Below are 19,466 nucleotides of genomic sequence, written 5' to 3'. Positions count from 1 at the left end.
TTTAACATAGGTCCTATTGGTTCCCTTATTTGCAATTACTAGTTTATGTTTGAGACAAGCAGAAATGATCAGATAAGTTGATGTTAGGTGAAATGAACCCCAAGATAAGGGGGGGTGGGAAATAGGAAGGGATGGTAAGGGGAAACAAAGGAGGAGGCAACAATGCTTGATAAGCAATGTACTCATTATCTTGCCCATGTAATTGTAACCCCTCTGTATGGTATTTTCACAATAAAAAAATTTTAAAATGAAGAAAAGAAGCACCAAATTAAGAGGGATAAATCATTTTTTCCTTCTTTTAATTTCCACATTTGAATTAATGAAACGAAATTTCTCAAACCATTTATTTGTTTTTTATAATTTTGTTTAAATTTGTTATTGTAAAGATGATATACAGAGGGTTTACAGTTACATAAGTCAGATGAAAGAACATTTCTTTTTGAACAATGTCACCCCTTCCCTCACTCTCTCTCAGCTTTTCCCTCCCATCCCCATTCACAAGTTGTGTAGTTCATTTTCAACCTAGTGTCTTTCCCCAGTAAGCAATACAGTTAACAAAAAAAAAAAAAAATATCTATTATAAAAATTTACTGTGCTGTTGAAGTTGTAGAATTTTTATTTGACAAAAATAACTTTTGACCTCAGTCACACACAATGATCATTTATTACACAGGTTGTGTGAAAACTAATACAAGTATATTCTGTCATTATGCTCAGTACCAAGAAAACTAACAGCATGTATTGTCTTCTGCCATACACATGCCACTCATTAAAAAAAAGATATCTCTAGGAAACTTCTAGTAGAGACTGGGACTTTCCCATCTTTGAATGTCATAGATCAGAGTGCTCAATCAAAGGAGCCCAAGAAACAAGGGCTCTGTGAGCTTCTCCCACTCTTTTCTCTTCTACTTGACTATCAAAGCCAAGCCACATAAACTAGAATATCAAATCAGCTCATTAAACAGAAATATTACTCTAACCTTCCCTGAATTTCTGTGTAGGAGATGGTCAGAAAAAAATTCTGTTGCTTGGGGCTGGGAAGGTGGCTCAGTGGTAGAGTGCTTGCCTCACATGCATGAGGCTCTGGGTTCGATTCCTCAGCACCACATAAGCGATAAAGTTGTGGCTCAAGTGGTAGAGCGCTAGCCTTGAGCTGAAGAGCTGAGAGACAGCGCCCAGGCCCAGGGCTAAAGCCCCACACCTGACAAAAAAAAAAAATCTGTTGATCATGAGGCCCTCCTTCCAGAGGGTACTGCCTAGGGAAGAAAGAATACTGTTGTGAAGGATCAAGAAGAGACTGAACAAATAAGCCCTGTTGGGCTTCCCCTCAGTCTGTTATTTTGAGATTATCTCCTCTTGTTTATTTGTATTTCTACAATATATGACCATGTGTTTGTTGTTAGAAATAATTGAAATGGGAAAATTTTTCCTGAGTTTTTGTTTCTTGAGTCCTGAAAGACTCCTATGTTAAAAAAAAAAAAAAGGAGTTTGTGTATTTTCCCATGCTAATCTATCCTAGTCCATTTTGTGTCAGAATACCGAGGAACTCTATAACGGATAAATACTTTTGTTGCTGCTGCTGTTGTTGTTTTCTCCATTCTGGGAATGTCTGTGCTCCCCAGAAAAGTGACAGTATGATTTTTCCACTTTCTTGCTGACCAACAAAACAGAACTGCTACTAAGTCAACCGAAAACCAGTGTAACTACGTTTAAATAAGCAGGAATACGTAACTCTGAAATGAAAAGGATGAGACAGAAGGTGTCAAAGGTGTCTGTGTCATAGGTGGGGTCTTTGCACTGTGAGAGAGCATCCTGCACTGCCCATCATATCTGTGACCTAAGCCACAAGCTTCCTGGCATTCCAAGGTAGAGACAGTCCTTAGTGAGGGTTGGTTATCACTTTTTGTCAGACTGAGGCCTTGAAATTGGGTCCCCAGGGACAAGTGATGCCCTTAGCTTCCTGGATTTGCTCTCTCATTGTTGGCCATTGGAATGTGCCTGAACCATCTAGTCTGATAAAGCGGTGATTGTGATAGAAATTGGGGGTTGCTTCTTCAGTTTTTGCTTAAGCGCCAAAAGAAAGCAAGCAAAGGCATTGATCTATATTCATTCTTTCCTACTTTTATATTCTCCTTCTCTTTTTTTCCTCCCTCCCTCCCTCCCTCCCCTCCTTCCTTTCCTTTCCTTTCCTTTTTTTTTTTGTGTGTGTTGTTGATACTGGGGATTGAGCTCAGGCCTTGAACTTACTAGGAAAGTGCTTCACCACTCAGTTATATGCTCAGTCCTTTTGTTTCTCAGATAGGATCTCTTTCTTTGCCAAGGCTGGCTTTGGACTTTAATCTTCCTGTCTCTGCCTCCTGTGTAGCTGGAAAAACACATGTGTGCCATCACATCTGTACATTTTCTAATATCTTTTTGTTTCCAAAGAAATATCAGAAAACCAAATGCTATCTGATTTTATTCTCAAGTAGAAATTTACAATTTGAACCAAAAATCATATGAGAGTAGAGGTTGATTGTAAAGCCCATGTTCTCTTGAAATATGAATGTCTCAGATAATCAGCATCTCTATTTATGAAACTTTGGCAAAAATAACATGAAAATGGGGACATATTTCATGCAAATTAATTCATATATTCATATATTACAGCTATTGACAGCAGAAAGATGCGAAATCTTCTCAACAGTCGTAAGTTCCAAACCTCAGAAGTAACTGTTAATTTCAAGTAAAGATAATGTTTAAGAGCTGCAGAAAAGTTAGTTTAATTTACCAAACACTTTGATCATTTTATGCTTTTATAAACAATTCAGTCTTTTTAATCTCTTAATATTTACCATATTAAATTTATAAGTTTATATCAAATAAGTATTCTACATATTATATTATTATTCTCTTTAAAAATTGCTCCATATTCTCTCACAATTCATGAGAATGCTTTAAACTAGTAATGAGCTAAGAATTTTCTTGCCATTTTACTGTTTTCTTCTATTTTTCTAGAAGTATTTGATATGCATATTTCTTCTACCTTTGCCATTTGCCCTCCAATACTTCAGCATATTTTTAATTTTGGTAGACAAATATATGCCCATTAAAATATTTTAAGAACACTTCCTACTTTCTATATGTGTATGAAGGTAGAAAAATAAAATCTATCAAAGTTGTCATACAAAGGGGTGATCAGGTATGGGGGAGAGGGATGGAGGAGGTGAATTTGATAGGAATACATTGGCTGCAAGTATCCAAATGTCACAATGAAATCCCTTGTTTAATTAATAGATGCTAATAAAATTGTTTGTCTTTAAAATATCTTTAGGGAGACTGATTTTAAAGTTTGACCAGTTGAAGATTTGACATTGAGGAATAAGAATCCTTTAATTTTTAGAACTTAAAGAATATAGTTTTTTAAAATATAATTAATATAGTCCTTGCAAAAGAAGTAAATTAATTCTCCTTAGTTGTGTGAAGGGCTGTCTCTCCATTATAAGAGTGCTATTTGCTGCTGGTGTGAATCTCCTAATTTTATATCCTACTTGCTCAATTAGCAATGTATAGTCTCCTCCATGGTTTAGTTTTCTCATCTAAAATAAATGTTGCTAGAAATGTACCTCAACCATTTAGCAGGAGATCTATACATTTCTGAAATACAATTAATTATCCATTGATAAAATAAAAATCAAAATAGTTGTAGGATGAAGAAAAATCCCTTCCTGCACATTAGATATGTGCTAACAAGGGCAGAGTGCCACAAAGGCATTGCTTGTAACAGGAACAGAAACTGTCAGAGGGATTCTCAGTTATGATGTCTGGTTGACATTATTCATCTATGAATGTTTTACAGAAACAGAAGTCAATGTTTATACTGAATTCCTTGACATGTTAGCAAATATTTCTTAGACTCAACACTGTGAGTAAGCTTTGTATAAAGTAACTTCAGATGCTGAGTGATATGACTATGTTAGAGTATGAATGAATTTCCAAAGTAATTCTACCTAATACAAATCAGGATCTCTCTGTCTCTGTCTCTGTCTCTCTGTCTCTGTCTCTGTCTTTCTCTGTCTCTCTGTCTCTCTCTGTGTCTCTCTCTCTGTCTCTCTCTCTCTTTCTCTGCCTTTCATGAGAGCAAACTAATACCTCGTTATGTGACAGGTTGTGGGATAAGGATGACATCTTCAAACATGCCATTACCAGCATCATCTTCTACTGAACGAATTGTCCAAGGAAGGGAAACTGCTATGGAAGGGGAATGGCCGTGGCAGGCTAGCCTGCAGCTCATAGGGGCAGGCCATCAGTGTGGGGCTACCCTCATCAGTAACACCTGGCTGCTCACAGCTGCTCACTGCTTCCGGAAGTAAGTGTAATGGAGCATTTGTGAGCATCCTTTACGACTGCTGCATTTATTTGCTCTTTGTCCCTCCATTTCTGTGTAAGGGCAAGTTTTATGTCTATTAAAAATGATCCTGGTTGTTGAGAAAGTGTGGTGGTGAAACACTTCTTGACAAAATGTCCAATGACCAAAGCAGGTTGAATTGGCCCTACTTTGTAAGGCTTCCCTCTCTCGTTCACAATGTATAAAGGGATGGAACAATTTGATTTTGGATTTCCAAATAGTTGATGAGCTCCTCAATAGGAGGCATATTAGGTTACCATAGCATGCAGAATTCTAATAGCTAGTGTCTAGCTTTGAAGTGAGCTCTACAATCCTAAAACTTCTGTTTGAATAAAATCTTCCCTTCACATATGAATGAGTAAGATATGTGACAGAATTCCCTCCTCTGGGCCCAACTTAGGGCAGTACTTTGGAAACCACCAATCTTTCAGGTTTTCATTATTCTTAAAAGTTGACGATTCACCAACATTGAAATCCCTCCCTTTTAAAATTCTTTTTGTGTGTGATTTCCGTCTTCAGAATTTTCCTCCACCCAGAAGACTTGAAGTGTCTGTATATGTCCAATTATTCTTGGTGGGAATATAGTTTAAAAGAGTTAAATAGACTTTGGAGAAGAATTAGGAGGCATAAAAAAAAACTGAATAGATTTTGCCTGTGATCTCAGTTGTGGGAGGGCAAAGTGTCTGTGAGAGCAGTTTATAAGAGAACAAGCCATGCTAGATCAAAGAGGAGCATGGCTTGTTGTTAGGTCAGCTTAGCCTTGAATACAAGGGAGGGGAATGGGTACAGGTGAAGAAATAACTGTGTGTACACATGAGGGCTTACACAGCAGACAGAATCAACCTAGCCTCAAAAAGCACAGTACAGGCCAGTAAACAAGAGCCAACAAGTAAGTCATAAAATAAAAATAGATGAAGTAGTTGATACAAAGGCATAATGCCTATTGATGTGCATAGTATTTAAAACAAATAAAAATGTCTACTCAACTCACTGAAATTGAGAAATAGAGAAGAAACAAAATCCGAAGAGTTCTTAACGAGACAGGAACTTAAAGTTTGAAAATGAATAAAGCCAACTAAAAAATTATGTCTAATTATTTAATAGTAGGAAGTATTTTTCCTATAAAGTCATCAAGTATAAGTCTCTAATCAGAGGGTTCTCTCAATAGTAAAATTCCAAAAGTGGAGTAGAAGTACAGTTGCAATTTTCATTTTGTTAAAGAATAAAGTGAAGCATAACAAATCTTTTTTTTTTTTGTCTTCCAGGAATAAAGACCCAAGTCAATGGATTGCTACTTTTGGTACAACGATAACGCCACCTGCTGTGAAACGAAGTGTGGGGAAAATTATTGTTCATGAAAACTATAAACGAGAAACAAATGAAAATGATATTGCTTTGGCTCAGCTAACTGGCCGTGTTGAGTTTTCAAATATAGTCCAGAGAGTTTGCCTTCCAGATTCGTCTATGAAGTTGCCCTCAAAAACAAGTGTTTTTGTCACAGGTTTTGGGTCTATTGTAGATGATGGTAAGCATTCAACCTAATTTTGTTAGTACAAAAATGTCTTCAGGTTAAACAAGCTTTTCATAAAAATAATGCTAATGCTTCCTAGATGTAGGTCCTTGGGCAAAACGGATTGGTGGGTTGAAAAGTTAAAGAAATAGAGCTTAATCTTTGAGTTTACAAATGAAGTTCTGGTAAAGGGGGATGACTGATATAGAAGAAAAGGATATGATATCAGAAATAACAAAATATTATAGGAGTAACTAATTAAAAATTATATACTTCCTAGATACATATTTTGATCAGCATCAAACTCTTAACAGTAGGTTTTTGTTGCTTATTCGAATCAATTCTCATTTTCATAAGCATCTGTGATGTCCATAAATGTGAGAATAGGGTATGAATATTTTGAGAAATCTTATTTTTGTTAATTAACAGTAATCTTAATCTAGCACTTTTTCTAATGTTGCTGTACTGAGGCTTGAGCTCAGAGCTTTGGGCACCCTACCACTTGAACCATACATTTAGCTCACTTTTCTGCTGGTTATTTTAGAGACAGAGTTTCCTAGATTTTACTGACCAGGCCGGCAGATCCTCCAGGTCTCAACCTCCAGACTAGCTAGGTTACAAGTATGAATCACCAACACTCTGATGTGTGTGTGTGTGTGTGTGTGTGTGTGTGTTTATATAATGTATGTTTTGTGCTTCTGCCTCTGAGAGGATACAATTTATGTGTCTTCCATGTTTCATATGCAATTATATTTGAGAGACACTGTTTTGTTTATCTGTGTATGTATGTTTGTGTAATAGGACCAACACAAAATAAACTCCGGCAAGCCAGGGTAGAAACCATAGGCACCGATGTGTGTAACAGAAAGGATGTGTATGATGGCCTGATAACTCCAGGGATGTTATGTGCTGGATTTATGGAAGGAAAAGTAGATGCATGTAAGGTACGTTCAAAGTTAAGGTCAAAACTTCAAAAGAAATGTTTCCACCAGATACTAACGTTGGCATATAGTATATCTTGGAGGAAAAACAATGACATCTATTTCACCAAGAGCTAAGCATATTTAATAATCCTAACAACAAATATCCTTGTATCAACTATTTAATGTGACTTGAGCCAAAGACAAAACACTTCCATTTATAGAGTGAGATACCCCCCACTGCCATAATTATCCCCATTTTTCGAATAGGAAATGAATCTATGGCTTCCACTTTTGCTCTTCACAATTTTATGCTGTATTATTTTATTAAACAAAATATCATATTTTCCCTCATAAAATAATGAGAAATGACATTAATGTAAAAAGAGATTGTTGGGGGGACAGCAAAAGGACAGAATGCAAAAGGAGCATGTAATAGAGCATGTATAATTGATTGACATTATACATTATATATGTATGTATATAGACCTATATGTATATAACTATACAGGTACATATATATATATATATATTTGTCAAAAGGCACCATAAAACACATTTGCACATTTTTACATTTATGGATGCTAGTAACATAGCTCATTAAAAAACATCAACTTCTAAACAAGACTCAGAAAGCTCCACAGGGTTCATAATCTCCTATCTCTCCATTCCTCTCCTCTAGTTCCCTTCTTTCTAGCCTCCTCCCCAACTCTGTCATCTCCCAGTGTTTGCAATACTGTTCCATCTGCTGAGAATGTACTTCTTTTCCATTTGCATTTCATTTTCCTTTGTTTTCATTCCAGGGCGATTCTGGTGGCCCTCTGGTCTATGACAATCGTGACGTCTGGTACATTGTTGGTATTGTAAGTTGGGGACAATCATGTGCTCTTCCAAAAAAACCTGGGGTGTATACCCGAGTGACTAAGTATCGAGACTGGATTGCTTCCAAGACTGGCATCTAATGTAGATGGCCCCATGAGTTATATGGTTCATGAAACTGAAACACTTACCTACATATTGTATATTATCATTTAGATTCATGAAGGTTGAACCAGTGTTTTTGCTAGATGTCAGGAAACTCTTCAGTCCTGGACCAATTTAACATGTGGTGACTTCTTTGTATGAATAAGACCAAACTCTACCATGAGGGAAGAAGACAAAGCAACGGACAGGAAGCACTGATTCCTCACTCACAAAGCAAACTGTGACACCTCTTAACGAAATGAATACCTTATATAAGTGGTCTCCCTCCATGGAGGATGGGAACATCATTTTCTATAGGAAATGAAGAACTGCTGGGCTGCCACAATCTTACCTCAGATGATATGCAGAACACCAGGAATTCTTGTTGTAAATAGGAAATGTCAGTCTTCCCTGAGGATTCAGGGCATCATATTCTAAAAGTGATGACAGGACATACATTGGATAGAATGAAGGAGCACGGGGCCTGCAATATAACTTGAACTCTCAACCTGTATTTCTATGTAACAGTACAGAGCAGCAGAGTGCTGTCATAAACCTCAGGAACTATCATTTATTGAAATGTGTCCGAACTTGCCATCAATGTTTCAATATGCACTACTCAAGCACTACTTTGGGAAGCATATTGTGTTGTTAAGAAGTATTTATGATTTACTCTTTTTAACACTGTCTTGCCATTCCTACATCAAATTAAAGCCAGCCTAGAAAAAAAAAGAAAACAAAAGACTCATTGGAGCATTTTTTATGAATATAAAAAGGACATAAAGCTGAGCTGGTTTCAATAATTACTAGCACAGCAGAGTGCTAAGTTCTTCATGGAAGAAACTCTCTTATGATTTATCTAGAAATTATATCAGCCTATGGCTACTGGTGCTTTTTATTTATTTTTTTTTTGTCGGTTGTGGGGCTTGAACTCTGGGCCTGGGCGCTGTCCCTCAGCTCTTCAGCTCAAGGCGAGCGCTCTACCACTTGAGCTACAGCGCCACTTCCGGTTTTCTGGTGGTTTATTGGAGATAGGAATCTCACGGTCTCTCCTGCCCGGGCTGGCTTTGAACCGCGATCCTCAGATCTCAGCCTCCTGAGTAGCTAGGATTACAGGCGTGAGCCACCAGCGCCCGGCTTGCTTTTTATTTTTTTATGTCTTTAGCTCTCTTACAGGTTGAGTGGCCATTGTGAGGTTGTGTGTGCTTTGTCTAAAAACACCGAGCATAATGGTTGGCATATATAAGGCACTACATAAAAGGAAGGATCCACGTTTTAATATTCAAGAACTCAATTCAGTTAAATAAAGGAATGGCCTTGAAGTTTACCTGTAGCTGAAATTATAGTGTTGGACTTAGTGAAACAGCACAGATTGTCTTTGGACTAGGCTTCTGGGAATTTGAACCCATGCCACATATACACTGTTTGTTCTCAGGCAAATCACCTAATTTTTCTGTTCACTGGCTTCTTCATCTGGACAATGGGAATAACAGTGATGCTACCTCACATGCTTGTTACGAGGATTGAATGCATTAAGACAAGTAAAGTATCACTGCTGCGACTGCACAGAGCAAGCCCTCAAGATGGATATGCTACTATTGATCATAACCACTGTGCTTTGGATTCAATAAAACTATTTGTAAAAACAATTGCTTCTTACTCCTTTAAGACAGCACAATTGATTTTATCATACGCTAAATGACATTGTAAAAATATAGGCGAAGGATTAGACTTCCAAAATCACTTTCATGACTCCTTAACTTCCTTTGAAATACATCTACTTACAGACAAGTAGTCTATAGATCATTTAACTACAGGAATGTACCCTTTGTATTCATTTTCCCACCTTCATCCAGGCACAATTGTTGCTCTGATCTGTCAGAGGAAAACCTGGCCTATCCATTTCCTTAATGACTGAAAGTTTTGTTGGTTTACATGTATATGAGTTTCTATGTAATAATATATGTAACCAAAATAAATACAACTTAAAAAGTGGCCTAGATGCTACTATTTACTTCTCAATAAGATGTAAGCATAGAAAGGTTTTGCATGAACACCTCTTCTTTTTCTTTTTTCTTTTTTGTGTGTGTGAGTGCGTATGCATGTGCTCACATGCACTTGTCCTGGGGCTTGAACTCAGGACCTGGGCGATGTCCCTGAGCTTTTTGGCTCAAAGGTAATGCTCTACCATTTGTGCCACAGCTCCACTTCCAGCTCTATTTCTTGGTAGTTAATTGAACAGTCTCATGGACTTTCCTGCTCTGGCTGGCTTTGAACCACATTCCTCAGATCTCAGCCCCCTTAGTAGTTAGAATTACAGGCATGAGACACAAGCACCTGGCCACTCCTCCCTTTCAAAGAGGAAATGTCTTCAAAATTCTGAGTTAATGATTAGTAATAACTATCATCAGAGAAAGCATGGTAAAACCATTCTTACACTTCAATTGCTTAACTTCTCATAGTCTGCATATAGCACAGAAATATCTAAAGATTTCTAAAAATATTGGCAAGTAATAAATGGGCTTGATTAATGTTAGACTTATATATATATATATATATATATATATATATATATATATATATAAAGTAAATATCTCTTTTGGTACACAGAGGAAAGCAAATCTGTCTATCAACAACTTACCTTCTGCTTTGTTAAGTTCTAAAACAGTTCATGTATACTTTTGTGTAATTTTATTTATATTTCATAAGACTATGACAATGTTTTATATATGAAGTTTCTATAAAAATATGTATACTGATTTAAATATTTCCATGCTTAATTAAATTAAATGACATTTTAACACAAATGAAAAGAATAAATACAAAAGGCCGTAAGGAAACCTGAGAAATGGAAAAGAGAATTTTTAAATGGCATTTATGTATTTGGAGTTTGGTATTTACTGATGGGATATTCTAGGAATCATGTAATATCTTTTATCTCATGTTTTATATCTGTTAAAAGGAACAATAAACTATAATGGATTGTGTGGGGTTTTTTTTGATAAATAATACAGTTGAAAAGTTAAAAATGTTTAAAACCTGCTCAGAAGATATAATGTATATTATTGTATTAATACAGATGGTATTGAAAACATAGTAAGATTATAAAAAAAGCTTAATTTGTGCTTTTCATAGTGTTGGCATTTGTATTGCTTTGTGGATTTTGTAAGCAAAAATGTGGTTTAAAATAAACAAGTAAAAAACAGCAACAAACATTAGGTTTTCCTGGGGGAAAAACATTAGTAATTTCACTAAGCTCTATACTTTTTCCTACACTCTTTCAGATTCATTGTTTTCAGAGATAGATCAGATGCACTAGTAATACAAAATAAAATCATTGCAGAATCTTCATTCTCATGACTGTCATAAGAATGAAGGGTTTGGGCTGGGAAGGTGGCTCTGTGGTAGAGTGCTTGCCTCGTACACACAAGGACCTGGGTTTGATTCCTCAGCACCATATAAGCAGAAAAAAAAGGATGGAAGTGGTGCTGTGACTCAAGTGGTAGAGCACTAGCTTGAGTGGAAGAGCTGAGGGACAGCGCCCAGGCCCAGAGTTCAGCCCCACAACGGACAGAAAAAAAAAAAAAAGAATGAAGGGTTAGTATCCAAATATAGAACAACATTGGACCAGAATTTTTAATAGTCAACTATTGTTGTTTTCATTATTGAACAAGAAGAATAACATAAATATATTAACAGGAATTTAGCTTTTCAATGTAATAAACGTGTGTGTGTGTGTGTGTGTGTGTGTGTGTGTGTGTGTGTTGTTGGTCCTGGGGCTTGAACTCAGGGTCTGGGTGCTGTCCTTGAACTGTTTTAACCCAAAGCTAGTGCTCTACCATTTTAGCCACAGCTCCATTACTGGCGTTTTGGTGGTTAATTAGAGATGAGAGTCTCACAAACTTTCTTTCTTGGGCTGGCTTTGAACTGCAATCCTCATATCTCAGCCTCCTGCATATGCAGGATTACAGATTTGAGCCACTGGCACCCTGCATTGGTTTTTGTTAATATGTTTGTTTGACAGCAAATGATGTTTGGTGGTATTCCTTTGTGCAATCTGGAAAATGAAAATGAACTTTTCATAAATAATTGAAATTAATGCTAGAGTCATAGCTATTAGATCTAGGAATGAACACATCAACATTTTTTTCTGAGTACTGTGATATCTAAGCCAAATACATTTCTATAAAGTTATACAGTGGGCTGTGGCCAGTGTAGGAACAGAAATTCGAAGTTTTTCTCTCCAGTCCAGTTTTGTCTTCTCCACCATTGCTGTAGTCCAATTATGTAGGCTCAATAGTCAAGAACATTACAATCCTAGAAATCACCAAAATTAAATGATCATTGCCTAACCACTGCTTATCCGTGTGAAACATAAATGTGAGGTAGGCTAAATTCACATGCTGTTCAAGCAAAGTGGTCATATAACCAAACAAGTTTTATGATTAAGACAACAACTCACTTAAAATTATATTCAAGTATAACTAAGAAAATGAAGGCTGTTTGGAGGTGTCTGGTCTTCAGGCAGTTTAAAGCCCATGAAATCTTATAGACACATTGGCTGCCCACATCCTGTCTGTCTGTACTGATAATTTTGTATGACCAGAGAATGATGATATAAATATTCAAATGGTCCTTGGCAGAAAAAAAAAGATTTGTTACCTCTGGTTAGACAAAGCTGCTTGCTAAATTAATTAAATTGTAATTAATATTCAATGTATTCATCCTCACTTCCAAATTTACGTTGTATTTTTTGCCTTACATTTTTTGTCTTTTTTTACCCTTCACATTGAGCTTTAAAGTTATGAAGTAACTTGAAGACTTCACATGGTTCAAGTAAAATATTTATGCAATGTTTTAAAATGAAAACAAAACATTTTCAACTTTATCAAAATACATGTGGTTTTTTCTCTTCAGTGTTTTAATGACTTGTTAGAAAAATCTGTTTGACAAATTAAACTACAGAAGCCCTTGACATACAGAAAACTAAAAAGAGGTTTTGATTAAGCTGCTTTTATAAATGCTTACACTCAATATTTTTATAGATTTCAGTATTTTTCTTGCACTAATGATGTAAATACAGATAATGAGCAAGGATCTAGCACATGATTTTAAAAGAGAAATATACCTTTGTTTTAGCTGCCTACAAGCCACCAAATGGAACTATCATCAATCTACCTCAAGAGGTTGTGAGGCTTTTTTGATGAATTGTAAAGTACAAAAATCAAAGAATATTACAACTTTATTCAAAAAGAATATAAGCCATTCCAACAGAAATGATGTGCACATGTGGAGATTCCAAAGATTTTTTTCTTTTTTGCTAATCCTGGGGTTTGAACTCTTGACCTGGCTGCTGTCCCTGAGTTTCTTTTGCTCAAGGCAAATGTTCTATACTTAAGCCACAGCACCACATCTGGCTTTTTTGAATAGTTTATGAAGATAAGAGTCTCACAGAGTCCTTCCTGGGCTGGCTGTGAATCATGATCCTCAGATCCTCAGAGTAGCTAGAATTATAGGCGTGAGCCCAGGCACCTGCCTTCAAAGACTTTTCTACAATATTATCATGCTTTCAAAAGAGAAATTTTTGTATATTTCACAAATGCTGCTCTATTGCTGTAATCATATTTATTATTTTCTCATGAAAAATATGTAACATAGCCTGTGTAGTTAAGATTCATTCAAGTAAAAAGTATCAAGCAAATTAAATAAATTGTCTACTTTTTTTGGGGGGGGGGTCTGGTCATGGGGCCTGAACTCTGGGCCTGGGCACTGTCCCTCAGCTCTTCAGTTCAAGGCTAGCACTCTACTACTTGAACCACAGTGCCACTTCCTGCTTTTTTCTTTTTGCTTATGTGATGCTGAGGAATCAAACCCAGGGTTTCATGCATGCAAGGCAAGCGCTCTACCACTGAGCCACCTTCCCAGCCCTTGTCTACTTTTTTAAAATTCAAAACATACTTTAGTATACTATGTCTGAAAACTATAATCATTCTATTTGGAACATTCTTTGTGTGTGTATGTTGGTTCCTGGGCTCGAACTCAGGATTTGGGTACTGTCACTGAGCTTTTTGTGCCCCAAACTAGTGCTCCACCATTTAAGCCACATCTTTATTTCCTCTTTTTGATGGTTAATTGGAGATGAGGCCCATAAACTTTTTTGCCCAGACAGGCTTCAAATTGCCATCCTCAGATCTCAGCCTCCTGAGTAGGTAGGATTACAGACATGAACCACTGGTGCCTGGGCTACTTGGGACATGTTTAATGCTCTGGTATAGTTGACATGGAAAATACCACAGACAGATCTGTGCCAAAGTGAGAGTCATGGCTAGCCAGAGTCATGGTATGTTTTGTTCCATTGTCAAATTGTGTTCTTATTTACTTAAAAATATTATTTTTCAGAAGAAGAGGCTAATCTGTTTAATTTTGTTTCCTTCCTGCTCTCCATCTAGGTAGATTAGATGCCTTCATTCTAAATGTTTTCCTCAGGAAAAAAGTCATAAACACATGAAATTGCCAACATAATACTTCAAATAACAATCCTTCCAAAACCCTTTTTCTGAACGTTAAAGATTTATCTTTCTTTTTCTATGTGGAGATTCTTATATTCTTGGAATAGCTTGAAATCCAATAGTATTTGTCTTACAAATGATAATTCTTAGGAAAAGGAAATTAGGAGGTTGAATGAACAGAGAAGCACTATGTAGTGATGAATATAAAAGTGGATAGGAGGTTGGTGCTAGTGGCTCATGCCTTCAAGCATGGATATTCAGGAGGCTGAGATCTGTGAATCACCATTCAAAGCCAGCCCAGATAGGAAAATGTGCAGGTCTTTTATCAACAACCAGCAAAAAGCCAGAAGTAGAACTGTGGTTCAAGTGGTAGAGTGCTAGCTTAAAAATGCTCAAGAACAATGCCCAACCCTCCAAGTTACAAATAGATAGAAGATAGATAGGTAGATAGATAGATAGATAGATAGATAGATAGATAGATAGATAGATAGATAGATAGAATAAACAATACAAGAATAAAAAGCCTTAATAGTTGAACTAATTTACATTCTTACCAGCAGTGAATATCTCATTCCTGCCAATTCATTCTTGATAATAAGCATTCTGGCTTGGGTGCAAAAATCAGTGTAAAGATTACTCAAAAAATAAAAAAATAAAGTTTTCACATGGTCCAGTCATGCTAATTCTAGGGTAGAAGCCTAGAATATCAGCTTACATAGACATATCCACAATCTACTTTCATTATAGTACTACACATAATAACCAAATTATATAATCCATCTATGTACCCATAAAAATGAGCAGATAACATTTTATGCACAACAGAAGTTGACTCATCTGTGAGGAATAATGAAATTACATCATTTGCAGAAAAATGGATAGAACTGGAGATTGTGAAGTAAGTGATAAGTAAAGTAAGCCAGTCCTACATAAACAAGTATCGTATCTTTCCTCTCATATATGGAAGGACTTGTAAGTAAACTTGTAAGTAAACTTGTAAGTAAACTAAGGACACAGAAAGAGGAGATAAGAAAGAGTAACAGAGGAAATGAATATTATCAAACTATGTTGCCTGAATATGTGGAAGAGATGATATAATAAAACCTCTTACTTTGTACAATTAATATACTAATAAAGACGTTAAAAAGTAAGAGGAAAGATTATGCTGCTGAACAGATGCGTGAAACGTTTCTTAGAAGCAAAACTGTGACATTTCAGAATGAAGATTTTATTTTTTTAAGAATTAGTGGAAATGGATGATTGATTTACTCCTTTAAAAATAATTCAGAGATTAATATAACAAATTCTTATTGATGGGTAGAGAGCACATACTTATATCAACTTAACCTTTTAAAGAAATTATATCTTTTAATTCCTGCATGTATATGCATTACTGATTGGTCTAATAATGTGTATATAGTTATATCTTTTTCCATTTGAGATTATGTTATTTATATACATATATTAAATGATTATTTTTGGCTTCGTCATCAGTGTTAATTAACCTTTGAGTTAATATACCAAGTAGTTATATCATAAAGACCTTGCCTAGGACATCAGACTAGTCTAACAATTTACTTTTATACCAAGATCAGGAACTCTCAAGTATGTCATCCATGTTGTCATTACACAAACACTCTTATCACTGCACCAGATGAGGACACTTGTAACCACTGATGCCTTCTTCTACTCTGCTTATGTCCCATCATGTAAGTGATTTTCTCCTCCCTTTGTTTCTCCACTGGTTTAGCAGCTCTCCCTTGTTCTTTTTTTTTTTTTTTAATTTTTTATTGTGAAAATACCGTACAGAGGGGTTACAATTACATGAGTAAGGTAATGAGTATGTTTCTTATCAAGCATTGTTGCCTCCTCCTTTGTTTCCCCTTCCCATCCCTTCCCATCTCTCCCCACCCACACACACACACCAAAGTTGTAAAGTTCGTTTTGCAACATAATGTCTTGTACATCTCATTATTGCAATGGGTCCACCTGTATCCCTATTTAAACAATTTGGTTTTTTTGTCCAGCTCCAACTGGTTTCAGATTCCTCCCTGTTCCCCTTTGTATATTGCTACATTTGACATCATAGAATATTCCCTCATGATCTTGTAAAACTCTAGATGTAACTTTATTTCTTTTAAAAATGTGTTTATTACTACTATAAAGGTGGGTTACAGTTACATAAGTTAGATAAAGAGTATATTTATTTTCAGACAATGTAAATGTAACATTATTTTTGTCAATCATGGGGTTTGAAGTCAGGGATTAGGCTCTGTTCCTGAGCTCCTTTGCTCAAGGTTAGTGCTCTATCACTTTGAGCCACAATGCCATTTACAGTTTTTTGTTTGTTTGGCTGGTTGGATGGTTTTGGTGGTTAATTGGAGATTAGAGTCTGATTAGAGTCTGGGCCACCTTTGAACCATAACTGGAGTACTGTCACAGCTTTCAAACCTTTTTCAGTTCTCACAGCTAAGCTTCAGTGTTCCTTACAATGCAGAAACAAGGCCCTTGCTGGATGCCAACCAGACACCAGCACCATGCCCTTGGATACTCCAGACTGCAGAACTATGAGCCATTAAGCTTAAAACAAAACAGAACTTTCCAGTCTGCAGTGGTGTTATAGAAACACAAAACATAGTAAGAATCTCCTTCCTTCTTTCTTTTTTTTAATAAACATAAGGTGGTGCTGAGTTTCTTAGAAGAATGTTTTTTTTTTTTATTTTTTTATTGTGAAAATACTGTACAGAGGGGTTACAATTACATGGGCAAGATAGTGAGTACATTTCTTATCAAGCATTGTAGCCTCCTCCATTGTTTACCCTTCCCATCCCTTCCCATTCCCCCCTCCCCCGTACCCCCACCCTGTCCTCTCCCTCCTCCCACCAAAGTTGTAAAGTTCATTTTCGACTTGACAACTTGTACTTCTCATTGTTGCAAAGGGTCCACTTGTATCCTTATTTAAACGACTTGTTTTTCCCCTTCCCCTCCACAAATTAGACCAACATCAAATACAGTGAAAGCAGGGGTTATACTGTGGGGGAGGGACATACAAAGCAACAAAGAAATAATCTTATAAATGCGTTAGAAACAAATACATGGAAGAAAACAAAACATTTAAATACATATCTTAGGGTTCATTTTCCTAACTTCACCTTATCTGACCTTTTCTGCTTGACTCATACATATACTAGATATTGCAAATAAGGGAAACCATGGGACCTATGTTTCTTTGGGCTTGGCTTACTTCACTTAATATAATTTTTTCCAAGTCTTTCCATTTCCTAACAAATGGGGCAATGTCATTCTTTCTGATGGAGGCATAGAATTCCATTGTGTATATATACCACATTTTCTTGATCCATTCATCTACTGAGGGGCATCTGGGTTGGTTCCAGATCTTAGCTATGGTAAATAATGCTGCAATAAACATAGGTGTGCTGGTAGCTTTAGTGTGGTCTTGTTTGTAAACATTTGGGTAAATGCCCAAAAGTGGGATTGCTGGGTCATGGGGAGCTCTACGTGGAGTCTTTTGAGGAACCTCCATACTACTTTCCAAAGTGGTTGAACAAGCTTATACTCCCACTAACAATGCAGTAGGGATCCTTTTTGTCAACATCCCTCCAGCATCTGTTGTTATTAGAGTTCTTGATTTTTGCCATTCTAACTGGGGTGAGGTGGTATCTTAATGTTGTTTTGATTTGCATTTCTTTTATGGCTAGAGAGGTTGAGCATTTCTTCATGTGTCTATTGGCTATCCTTCTTTCTTCTTCAGAGAAGTTTCTCTTTAAGTCTTTAGCCCACCTATTTATTGGGCAGTTGTTTCTTTGAGGATTTGTTGTTGGGGGATTTAATTTTTTGAGTTCCAAGTATATTTTAGATATGAGACCCTTGTCCGTTGTATAGCTAGTGAAGATCTTCTCCCAATCTGTAGGCTTTCTATTGATCTTGCTAGCTATGTCCCTTGCCATGCAGAAGCTCTGCAACTTCATGGAATCCCATTTGTCCAACCTTTCTTTGATATGTTGTGTTTCCGGGTCTTTATTAAAAAAATTTCGGCCTGCGCCAAGGAGACCTACGGTTTCTCCTATTCCATCCTGTAATGTTTTCAGAGTGTCTGCTTTGACTCTGAGGTCTTTGATCCATTTGGAGTTGAAGAATCTCCTTATTTCTTAAAACAGGAATACTTGTCCTAGAAACAAAAGAGTTAAGGAGAGAAAACCCCTTAATCTTCCATTAACTTCACAAAAATTTGTTATTTCTTTTCAATTACTAAATTGGCACATAGAAAGAGAAATGGTTAGACCAGTGACTTTGTTAACCAAGAGCAAAAACTAACACTAGAAGTTTGTTTACAGGGATGGTTTGTGGAAGGTTAATCAGACAAAGGGAAAATCAAAAGAGGAGGAAGTTATCTTTAAAAAACCTGAAAGGGTTTTGGAGTGAATGGATCCCATGTTGACAGATTCTAATGAAATGACTAATTGTGAAGCAAGTTGTGAGTAGAGAATATAACATAAAGAAGGGAGAGACATTTTCAGTTTGTGGAGCAAAAACTCAATGGGAGAAAAAGAATAGACTAATAAAAGAACATTCAACTAAGTCAACTAAGTCAAAGAGAGTAGAAGATAATGTAACTAAAAAGTGAAGGGCACAGAGAAGAGAGGTGAAACTCATGGTTTCATGACTAAGATGGTGCACATCTTAATCAAAGTATATTTTGATTTTTTCCGTCTAAGCAGAATCTCCCTTTAGAACACACACAATGAACTGTTGGGTCAGATATAATCAGCATGTGTTCTCTTGGAATAAGCAAATCTAATCAAGGGCAGTCAAGTGTTTCCTGAAAACCTGTGATCTCATCTTAGGCTTGCCCTGGATAGAGATGGATGGCTGGACCTCAGGCTAGCCTTGTACTGACTCAGAAGGAAAAGTGCTGCCCCTTGAAAGACAAATACAAAGCTTCTCAAAGTATCAAAAGGTGTGGCTTAAGTTTGGGACTTGACATTATTTTTCACTTAATTTTAATTAGCCACAACCAGGAAATTTTTATTTCCTGAAACAAGGACTTATCGAGAGATTCCTTAACTCAAACCAGATTGTGAGTTAACATTTACCCATCCCAACCTGCTCAACAAGTTCCTCTTTAATCCTTAAATGTTCTTCACTTTAGTCAGCTT

General features: G+C 36.4%; 1 protein-coding gene across 1 annotated transcript in view; it reads left to right on the top strand.

The window, feature by feature from the left end:
• Positions 1-7,783, top strand: part of LOC122106683 (transmembrane protease serine 11F) — a 55,456-nt gene extending 47,673 nt beyond the window's left edge. The window contains exons 6-10 of the mRNA XM_042678150.1: positions 2,650-2,688; positions 4,147-4,348; positions 5,653-5,912; positions 6,699-6,841; positions 7,621-7,783. Of these exons, the coding sequence (XP_042534084.1) occupies positions 2,650-2,688; positions 4,147-4,348; positions 5,653-5,912; positions 6,699-6,841; positions 7,621-7,779 (803 nt within the window). The 3' untranslated portion in view covers positions 7,780-7,783. The remainder of the gene's footprint in view (positions 1-2,649; positions 2,689-4,146; positions 4,349-5,652; positions 5,913-6,698; positions 6,842-7,620) is intronic.
• The last annotated feature ends 11,683 nt before the right edge of the window (positions 7,784-19,466 follow it).

Source organism: Dipodomys spectabilis, unplaced genomic scaffold, assembly GCF_019054845.1.
Source record: "Dipodomys spectabilis isolate Male_0828 unplaced genomic scaffold, ASM1905484v1 ptg000043l, whole genome shotgun sequence".
Lineage (NCBI taxonomy): Eukaryota > Metazoa > Chordata > Mammalia > Rodentia > Heteromyidae > Dipodomys > Dipodomys spectabilis.
Note: the sequence above shows the minus strand (reverse complement) of the source record. Positions and strands in the feature narration are given on the sequence as shown.